The 11,302-nt window shown below is 38.6% G+C and overlaps 2 protein-coding genes across 2 annotated transcripts; both read left to right on the top strand.

The window, feature by feature from the left end:
• Nucleotides 1-9,798: 9,798 nt before the first annotated feature.
• Nucleotides 9,799-10,723, top strand: LOC117215248 (putative fatty acyl-CoA reductase CG5065). The gene is made up of 4 exons (XM_033461641.1): nucleotides 9,799-9,914; nucleotides 9,985-10,035; nucleotides 10,105-10,300; nucleotides 10,403-10,723. Exons 1-4 carry the CDS (start codon nucleotides 9,799-9,801, stop codon nucleotides 10,721-10,723), a joined length of 684 nt encoding a protein of 227 aa, XP_033317532.1.
• Nucleotides 10,724-10,783: 60 nt separating this feature from the next.
• LOC117215247 (fatty acyl-CoA reductase 2-like) lies at nucleotides 10,784-11,092 on the top strand. The gene has a single exon (XM_033461639.1). It carries the CDS (start codon nucleotides 10,784-10,786, stop codon nucleotides 11,090-11,092), a length of 309 nt encoding a protein of 102 aa, XP_033317530.1.
• Nucleotides 11,093-11,302: the final 210 nt, after the last annotated feature.

Here is an 11,302-nt window from a genome sequence, read left to right as displayed (position 1 = left end):
ATACATATCAGGGTGGTTGGTAACTGGTGGTACAAGCGGAAAGGGGGTGATTCTACGCGAAAAAGGAAGTCGAAAATATAGAATAAAAATTGTTCGTTTGAGGATTTGTTTTCGAGAAAATCGACTTTGAATTTTCGCTCAGTATGCGCGCGGTACGTTATAAAGAATCTCACTGTAGCTCGTTGTCTCGATGAAAAAATAAAAAAAAAATTTTTTTTTAATTTTTATTCATATTTTCGACTTCTTCTACACCGTTGGAAAAGTCAACTACTAAGTGTAACGCTAACGTCTATCGTGGCAGTCTAAGCATAACGCGAGAGTCGGTTCTCGGTATTGTCGAACATACATCTCCTCTACTAAATATATGTCGGAGACGAAAGGACGCCGGGGCCCCTCTGGAACTTCAGGATAACCTCCTAACATTGTAATCTAGAGTCTACTATAGCCGTAATGAAACAATAGCAGTTATCCAAGCCGATGGTAACCGGATTAGTGACGGTGAGCTTTGGCTCGGGGCGACAGCCTGTCGCCCAACGTAGCCGCGGTCAACGGGACGGGCGCTCCGTCTAACAAAGGTGCGGAGCGGTGTTATGACCCTCATTAAAGGAACTACCCATAGAGGTATCGGACAGTAAAACATACTAACGATTCCTTAGGACAAGTAATACCTGAGGTTGAGGCACGTACACAGCACAAGTCCCGGTAGCCCGAGGACCCGCTATAAAACCTGGGTTTTTCGGCAATTAAGATGTTTTGCAAACGGACAGGCAGCTTCTGTCCCAAATTGACCAATCGACAGCGACGTCGATCCGAGGATCTTGGGTACTTAGACACCCCACCAGAGTTTATCTCGGTGGCGTCGTTGGGACGAAGAGGCATTCCTGACTGAGACCTCATCGAGGAAGGGAATAGCGCCTTACGATCAGTACACGTTTGAGTTAGAGCAAGCATATCCATCCTCCCGTTGACCGTGGATTCGTTATCGAACCTAAGACCACTATCACTAGTGTCGCGAGGGCCTAATCGCCGCTGTTGATTGTCGAATCGGTAGTGTTCATACCCGTTGTATCAGGCTTATATATCTTCGTTATAACACGACCCTGGCCAACTCCAAGGGAGGTCTAGCAAATGCCGACAACTCTATTACTGACGCTTCTCTGACATATATTATAGTGCTACGTCCACTAATACACTAAATCCAATTATAAGAGCCCTGCTCTAACGTACATATCTATCTTATCTTTGTGCGATAAGTGATTATCTATTTATCTATGCTCAACAGTGTAATCTAAGTGTTGGAAATATATAACTTATAATTCTGTGAATCACAGTGTTATACAAACTTAATCACCCCTATTATCTCAACGGAAATCAGGGGATCGGTCAATTCGTGGTGTCGATTGTTATAATCGTAACGGGAATTTACGACTCCCGTTGACGTCTCTCGTGATTACGTCTCCCCGCTATTGGTCGAAATTCCATTATATGTACAAATATTTGGAATGATTCATTGAATTACTTTTATATTTAGTTTATATATGCTCTATACATTTCTGTCCATGCTGGAAATGTAAAAAAAAAGGAGCTTATTTAGGAAGTTGCGAAAATTATTCAGCGAAAATGGAGCGGGCAATTGTCGATATTGCTATTCCAAATGAGAATTTACCATGGAAGATGAAAAAGATACTCAAAGAAATATAAATTTAGCAAAACATGTATTCTTGTGAAAACAATAGCTATATGTATATTAACTATATGTATATTGATGTTATATGCTACTAGTACTGCATTCATTGTAGCTAAAATTCCTTTTTTCAGCCTCAGTACAATTACAACTAACGTAATTAACACAATCTTCTGACGCTAATCTTCCCGAAACGTGCAAAGGTCTGTTCTAATTAATTTTATTTCTTTCGTTTCTTAGAATTATTGCGAGTCCGAATGAGGAGGTATAGAGATCTGGTGGCCATCTTGACCAAGAGATGGAGTATGGCTTATGTTTGCAGGACGCAACAGTTTTCTATTTGTACCAGTATTTTTAAGTATTTCTCTTTTTGCTAATACTAAAGCATACGTTTGATATTGAATTGTCATATATGTGTCGGAGATGAAAGAACACCGGAGCCTTTGGAATTTTGGATAATCCCGCAACATTGTAACCTAGAGTCTACTATAGTTGTAATTGAACAATTGCAGTTATTCAATCCGATTGTAATTGTTCGAGAGTTGTGATAATGAGCTTGGGCTCGAGGCGACAGTCAGTCGCCGAACGTAGCCGCGGTTACGGGATGAACGCTTTGTCTAACAAAGGTACGGAGTAATTCTATAGCTCTCCTTAAAAGAAATATTCGTGGCGACACGCAACAGTAAACATTCCAACGGTTTCTGTCCCGTGCCTCGCCACACGCAGACCCTCTTCTTCGAGTAAGATGATTGCTAGATGTCGATGCGTCTCCGCAGTACATGTTCAGCTAGCTCGAGGGCCCGTTATAAATCTTAAGATTTAGTCAACTAAAGTCCTTCAAACAGACAAACGGTCTTTGTCCCAACTACGGGAAGATAGGGGAGACCTATTTTTCAACGTGCGGCGTCTCCCACTAGCAACTTTCCCTCGAGGGCGGCTAGCATCTTTTCGATGCTACGAAGGCTTTTCTTGACGAATGCAATGATCTCGTGTCCTTAGACACACCCCATTATAGTTTTCCTCTGTGGCATCATCTGGACGGGAAAGGCATTCTCGCTCGCGATCTCATTGATGAAAGGAGTAACCCTTTACGACCAGTGAATATTACGCGTCCGACTTAGATTTTGTGAGTACGTTCATCTATCATCCCGTCGACCGCGGATTCGTTATTGAATCTAGGATCATTGTCATTAGTTTCTCGAGTACCTAACTACCGCGGTTACTTGTCCGGTTCTATAATAATCGTATTTGCACTAGTCAATGTCTTCTCTATTGTATAACGACAACGTGTAACCCAAACGAAGATTCGTTTCACGCCCCTAACCCTAATTCTAATGTAAACCAGACACATATTTATTTTATTTCGCTTTCCAAATGCTTCAGAATAGCTTCTAACATTTCCTACTTTTGTTGCCATTATCGATCTATTATCGCCCAAATATATATTTACCGGTTCTTTAAGGTCGATAAATTTATCAAAATAATTTACATCGTTAATTATGTAATCGGTACAACCGCTATCTAATAGCCACATTATTTCGTTATCACTTATCTCATTCATCTCGCTGCTGTGTGCTGCATGCGCCGTTGCCATCCACGTGCCCGCTCCTGAGTTGCCATACTCGCTCGTGTCAGCTGCTGATTGACGATGGAACTTTCCACGTCCCCTGCTCGTATTGCCAGTGCTTCCCCTTCCACTGCTGCGACCACGTGTTGACCCACGACGATTACTGTTACTGCTTCCCGCTTAGACGCCATTTTGACACTCTCTCGCAAAATGTCCTACTTTTACACATTTGAAGCATCCTTCCTCTTTTGCAGCAAAGAAAGTTAGTTTTCATTTCTCCTCGATTAGATTTATCTTTCTTCTCCGCTATTTCTATTTTATTCTTCACGTACGCTACCGTTTGATTCTCTTCTTTCACTGCATCTATTATATCCGCTATGTAGCTATACTCTTCGGGTAAAGTATTTAGCATGTAATTTAGTTTTTCCTTCTCACTCACTTGTGTGCCTGCACCTTTTAATTCATTTATTACTTTTTCAAAATCGCTAAAGAACGATGCTGAATCACTGTATTTATCAAGACTTATCTTCTCCAATCTCCTTCTGCACACGATCTGTAGTGCCGTCAACACATTCAAGTACATTTCATCGAACTTTTTCATTATTTCATACGCTGTTTTTTCTTTACTAATATATTCTTACAGTCTATTTGTGATGGCATTGTAAATTATGTTTACTGCCTTCAGATCCTTTTTATTCCAGTCTGGATGGTCTGTTTCAGTCTTCATTCTAGTTATAACAATATCACATTCTTTATACCTCAGAAACATCGTTATTCTTTTCTTCCACATACTGTAATCCTCACCATCAAATATCGGTATCATAATTTCCGATCTCTCCATTTTTATTGATTTCTTATCCTTTACTCAAGCATTCCTACGTGCATGAAGTATTTCTAGTCTACATGTCTCCAGTTTTATTTGTTAGGGAAGTGATACATTTACACTGTACATGAGAGTGTGTGTGTAAGGGTTAGAGGGCGTCAAGGTCTTAGTGGAGACGAAAGACTGTTGCCAGATGTTAGAAGAATCTAGGATAGTCGGTTGGCGACCAGCGTACGTGCAAGACGTTCTTCAGAGAGTAATATAGATGTATAACTGTTGTGTGGGAAATATAGTCAATAATTTGTATTCCCAAATCCTCGAATTTCCTTAACAATACCGAATATAAGGTATTTTTTTCACACTTTCTTGTACACTTCTTTTTATATTGGCCTTTACAATGAACTTTCTTTCAAACGTTAAATATAAAATTTTGTTATTCTTTGGTAAATTTATCATTAACGCATAACTGAACAATCTCTCCACGGATACAGAAGAAGACATTGGTGTGTTATATCAAAGAAAATATACGTCGAATCAATGGATAATCCTTTAACATATGCAAATCACCACTTTCGCGGAAGAAAATTTTGTGATTTCCAATTCTGTATTAGCACGTTCGTCGCCGCGTCGCACATATTCGTGCGACGGGTATACTTCCGTGGGGGCCACGTAACCAACGCATGGTGACGCTCTTCTTGTTCGAGTTAAGACGTTCGTCACCCAGCGTGTTTCGGCTGTTTCCTGCGGGGCCCAAATCCGACCGTGGCTTCCTCAATATTCGAACTCGATGAAATTCTATTTATAATTTTTTTTTAACTCACTACTTCGTCATCACTACTCTCCCCACTTCCAAATATATTTTCATACTGCTTACTGAACATTTTGAGGATGAAAAAATCACTGATGTACGTCTCACAAGTATGCGTCAAAGATCTCAGATATCTGCCATGAGATCCCTCGGAATACTCTAGCTGGAAAGTTTATCGCTTTCTCCATTTCAGAACTAAATATATTTGTCGGAGATGAAAGAACATCGGGATTTCCCGTCTGTAATGTTGGGAAATCCCCCAATACCCTAGTCCAGACTTTTACTATAGCTACACTTAAGTAATAAAAATAAGAAATAGTTTTAATGTTCCAATCTGGCTTTACGACGATGGGTTCGGACTCGAAGTGACATAGCGGATCACTGGACGTAGCCACGGTAGGATTTGGGCCCCGCAGGAAACATACCCGAAATACGCTGGGCGACGAACGTGTTAATAGAAACTCAATTATAGGTTTTAGATTGTGATGATCTAAAATCGGAAAAGTCATCATCTGTGCTATCAATATCGTCTGACGGTGCCTAACGAACATAGAAGGGGGAAGACAAGTTGCGCAAAAAATTACTACTACATACGTTATCGCAATAATAATAAGAAAATCGTATCTGTACGTACAGAGAAGATTAAAAAGGAAACACCCAACAGATCTCACAAAGGACATAACCTAACAAACACGATGATGGTACCCCGCTGGGGGTAGCCACCCACATGTTATATTAGTATACCGCTATAATATTTTACCAAATGTCCTACTGGACAAATTGTAAAATCCAAATAAATAAATAAAAAAAAAATCTATACTTACATGTCAGCAACAACCGTTTTAAGTTCTGCATATAATTCTGGATGGTGACTCATTTCGATGTAATTCAGCCATCGCGATTTGAATTGTGAAAGCGAGAACGCTGTAACTGCAGTTTGCTTACCCCCTGTATTTTCGACCGATCGCGGGGAGACGCAATCACGAGGAGAGACGTCAACGGGAGTCGTAAATTCCCATTACGATTATAATAATCGACGCCACGAGTTGATCGATCCCTTGATTTCGGTTAAGATAATAGGGGTGATTCAGTTAGTATAACACTGTGATGCACAGAATTATAAATTATATATTTCCAACACTTAGATTACACTGTTGAGTAGGTATAAATAGATAACAACTTGTCGCACGAATATAAGATAGATATGCACAATAGAGCAAGGCTCTTATAGTTAAATTTAGTATGTTAATGGACGTAGCACTCGAGGATACTTAATAGAGATGGTGAATGTTCGACAATACCGAGAACCGACTTAGATAGTTGATGTAAGTTATACTTCTCTAGCGTTATGCTTAGACTTAGACGTTAGGCGTTAGATTTTGTACTTAGTTGTTGACTTTTCTAGCGGTGTAGAAGAAGTAGAGTAGAGTGACAATGCTGTGTCGGAGGAAAGTTAGCGATGGGTGTGTCTAGCGCACGGGACCATCGGATTTGTTCATGACATTTTTGGTCAGGAAAGTGAGGGCAGTATACATTGCTTCTGATTGGATAAACGTATGTTGGTGGACTAGGAAGGGTCTTAGCCGCCCTCGATAGAAAGTTGCTAGTGGGAAGCATCGTACGTGAGAGAAACTAACTTTCCCGTGTCAAGCCGTAGTAGAGAACAGTCTTTAGAAAAGAATTTGGAAAAACGATATTTGTTGGGTCTGAAGGACCTTAGCTAGCAAATTACTGGGATTTATGATGGGTCCTTGAGACTAGTCAGGGTACCCAGCAAGGATGAGCGGACATGTGGTTTCCGTGTGGCCCGCGGTGAATGGCCTGGTCTAGGTAGAGGGTCGCCCCCAATAGTGACAAAATAAAAAGAGGATTCCAATCTTGTATAGAAACTCTTCAATAATCCTTTAACCAATGGCATACAGTACTTGTATTACCTTTTATTAATGTTTCTACCTTTTTTTAAACATACATCCCATAGCACAATGCCACGATGTGGTCTCTTCATTCCCTGGATGATATCTAAAACTTTTACTAGTGGTAGTAGATGTTGTAAATACTCTCCGATATATTTAAATTCAGTGCCCTTTATGTTAGCGTTTAAAGTTTCTCACGAATTTTAAAAATTATTTGCAACGAGATCGCATAGAAAATTCCATCTTGCTATTCCCGGTCTGTTCAATGTATGTCTTAATGTATTTTGCATTATTTCGGCAAACTTGGGACGTGCGATACATTTCCGTAATGCATTCCATTTGGACATAACGTTGTTGTTAATTAAGAGCAATATGTCACATTTTTCATACATTACCGCCATGCAATCAATTGTAATACATAATCTTAAAGTATATGCACCTCTAAATTGTTGTCATAAACACGGACTGATATCCAAGGTGAAAGATGCATCGTCGTCTTTATCGACAGTTACATAATTTTCGTCTTCATGATTCATTACATGATCTCGATATTCCTGATACAGATGCTGACGATAATTTCTCAATGTTATCCATCACATTCAAAAGTATCTGAGGCATAAGTGTTGTCCGTGATAATTGTAGCTACTGGCTATAGATGTCGCCTGCTGGGGTACTGCTGTATGTTTCTTCTAATTTTAACACGTTCCTAACCTAAGGCGCTAACCACTGCGTTGTCCGTTATTATTTAGTGTCGAGTGGTGGTATTCGTTGTCGAGTACCGTCACATATCTATACGAATGCTAAACAAACGAAATGGATTTACGGGGCTACCGACGTTGTCTGTAATTACTGTCTGCATTCTATTAGAACTTTAATCGAATTCTAAGTGAATGTGACCAAGATTATCAGCTGGAAAGCAATTCAACCTAAGCAGTGTACAATGACACCGAGGAACCTCCTTTTTTTATTATACTTATTATCACTAGCTATGTTTCTACGACTCATCATCTTAATTGCGTTTTCATTTTGAATCTACTTTTCCAAAAATAAGTCAAAGGTCATCGACAGTTGATAAGGCTGCCATTCAATGAACAATAAATTCGTGATATATATGCGTTGCATCGTTCCTCTAATGACAGTTCCTTTGCTTCTTTGCTCATTGTTACTTGTGAAGAGAAATGTATAACTAAAGCAATATACGAAATTTCCTTAGTTTGATTAGATTTCTTGTCTGTTTAAGATAATCTTTATATTCGTGAAGAATTGTACCGTTATGTTTTCGCTTTCAATAAGTGTTACGCCATTTGTCTTGCCATAGGTCATATTCTTAACCGTCGATCGTGGCACTACAATGTCGCTGACGGATCGTCGCGTCTGCCCGGCAAACAAAGAACGTAGTGGCAAGCACATGGTTCATTAAGCAGGGCGACTTCCAGAAACGTCGGCTCGTGGCCGTTATTTTACCTCGCGTAAAAGAATGTGGCATGATCCGAACGTAGTGGGGATCGTCTTCCAGAAAGGACGAAAGAGATCGAAGGGCGATCAGAACTTTTCGAGAAGTTGAACCGTCAACACATATCATCCGTCGCACTTTACTCATCAACCAAAACGCAGTTATATTTTTGTTCCATTTATATCTCTCTATTTGTGTTAAATCTGTGCAATTTCATTGAACTACCCTTATTCTCATAATAGAAATAAGGGGATCGATCAGTTCGTGGCGTCGATTATTTAATCGTAACGGGAACTTACAACTCTCGTTGACGTGCTATCTCGCGATCGCATCTCTCCGCGAACGGTCGAAACAATGTGATTTATAATTAAACAGTGAAGATGATCCTATGAAGTCTACTTGTTTGCTAACTGTCACCAATAAGTTAAAACAAAATTCTTATCATCTCTGCTCACAGCTGTACCTTCAGCCGATGTCACTGATGCCTCGAAAACGTTCTGACTTTTAATGTAATGGTTCATATTTAAATTCCATAAAAAAGACATTGTTAAAGATTATGTAATTTTCCAAATGAATCACTGCAAATGTTTCCTATATTATTCCTTTATCATAAAATACTTTCACTTTCGCAGCTCAAAATATCAACTTCTCCATAAAAAATTCCATAAAAAAGACATTGTTAAACATTATGTAATTTTCCAAATGAATCACTGCAAATGTTTCCTATATTATTCCTTTATCATAAAATACTTTCACTTTCGCAGCTCAAAATATCAACTTCTCATATTTACAACTTGTAGGTGATTCGTACTACTCCGTTGCTGATAACATATTTAGGTATTACGTTGTTCTGCGTCGAATATTCAGTTAATGCAATACAAAAGGTCAAGTATGTACATGATTATAGATAAAATGTTATCAGCAGAATAGTAAGAATTTTACAAAATTCAAATGAAATCGAAAATAATTAGCAGTTACTCCCAATATTATTTAAATAGTATTGCAATCGTTATTTGAATAATGTATTCGAATACATAACGATAAATTATTCAAGCGGCTACAGAAATTAATTTCCTATGAATAATAAATAGTTATCATCCGAATAAAATTTTCGGCCGAAAGGAATTTATACGAATAAATAGTTTGAATAAATATTTATTCGGAATTATTCTTGCGGAAACATAATTTAATTTTGGTGGTCGGAAAATATGAAGGTACAATATTCTGCATTTGACGTAATTTTGGATAGCGTGTTGGATTCTGTCATATGGGAATAAAAAAGGATAGTATTGCCAATGGTCTTGTTAATAGTAGTAGTAACTTGGTAATAGAGTAATATTCGTTGCACTATATATTTTTACGATGAGATGAAAGCAAAGTATCCTTCAGTTTTCTACAGAGTATATCTCCTGAAAGGTGATGTGAGTCTGTCGGATTTGGGTCTTTCGTAAGAACATAGAAATCTGCTTTAAGAGAAAGAAAACATAGTGTTTCACGTCGCGGCCACTGTGAAATTCAGTGGGCCGTTACACGTTGCTGTTAATGCTAATATGAAAGGTACTACTCGTGTCATTGAACTTTGGAACGAACTGAGGCATCCGATTAGTTTCGTCCACATTAGCGCCGCTAATGCGAATCTACATGAGATCGAGGAAAAAGTTTATACGTAAGGATAAGTTATACGCGGACATTGTTTCGTGGTTTAGAAATATTACATTTATAATTATATCATGAAGATTATGTTCACTTATTATTGACTTTGCTGTACAAGCTGGAAACCTTCGAAGGTATGTGTGACAAATTCGACAAAGCGTCCATCAACCAAATAGAAGAAAAGATTTTAAAAACTTATCCAGACACATACACATTCAGGAAGAATTTAGCAGAGCAGATCTGCTAGTTACGATAGTACGGCCAAACGTAATTGGTGCCTCTTTGGAAGAACCATGTCCTTGCTGGATACAGAATATTTCTGCATTTGCAGGTATTTTCATAGGCCTTACCCGTAGGATAACGATAGAACAACGATTTAAGAAGCTCATAGATGATCCGGTTCGTAAATATATATTTGTTCCTTTCAATATTTAACGCAGTCAGGAGCCAAATTGATTAACTTTCTTTTCTGGAATTGAGTTGCTAATTTTTCGTCTTTAGATTTACGATGCCATCAAAGCAAAACGCCCTTCAGCTTTGAACAAGGTTTATCCCGTGAAAGGTGACGTGAGTCTGCCAGATTTAGGTCTTTCGCGAGAACATAGAAATCTGTTACTTGAGGAAGTAAACATAGTGTTTCACGCCGCGGCCACTGTGAGATTCAACGAGCCATTACACGTGGCTGTTAATGTGAATACGAAAGGTACAGCTCGTATCATCGAACTTTGGAACGAACTAAAGCATCCAATTAGCTTCGTCCATGTCAGCACAGCTTTTAGCAATGCGAATCTATATGAGATTGGGGAAAAAGTTTACACGTAAGAATAAGTTATACGCAAACGTTGCTCCATGATTTATGAATATTATATTCATAATTATAGCATGAAGAATATGTTCACTTATTATCGACTTTGCAGTACGAGCTTGAAACCTTCAGAGGTGATGGATATGTGCGACCAATTCGACAAAAATTCGATAAACCTAATGGAAAAAGAGATTTTAAAAACTTATCCAAACACATACGCATTCAGTAAGAATTTAGCAGAGCAGATTCTAGCAAGCAAGTGCAAAGATCTGCCAGTTGCGATAGTTCGGCCAAGCATAATTGGCCCCTCTTTGGAAGAACCATGTCCTGGTTGGATAGAGAATATTTCTGCATTAACAAGTATTTTCATAGATATTTTCCGATAGTAATTTTTCAATACTCTTTACATTTCCTAAAATTGGAGTTAATCGATGTGTTTATGAGAGGATAAATGAGAGACTCTCCACAAGATCATCAATATGATAGTTCAAATTTGTTGTTGCTCACAATTACGAAAATTCTTACCGATCTATTTAGCGCTACATTTATGGTAATCAAAAATCACAAATAATTTCTAAACTCATTTAATGTTACCA

This window comes from Bombus bifarius, unplaced genomic scaffold, assembly GCF_011952205.1.
Source record: "Bombus bifarius isolate JDL3187 unplaced genomic scaffold, Bbif_JDL3187 scf7180000009471, whole genome shotgun sequence".
Lineage (NCBI taxonomy): Eukaryota > Metazoa > Arthropoda > Insecta > Hymenoptera > Apidae > Bombus > Bombus bifarius.
This window is presented reverse-complemented; position numbering and strand designations above follow the sequence as displayed.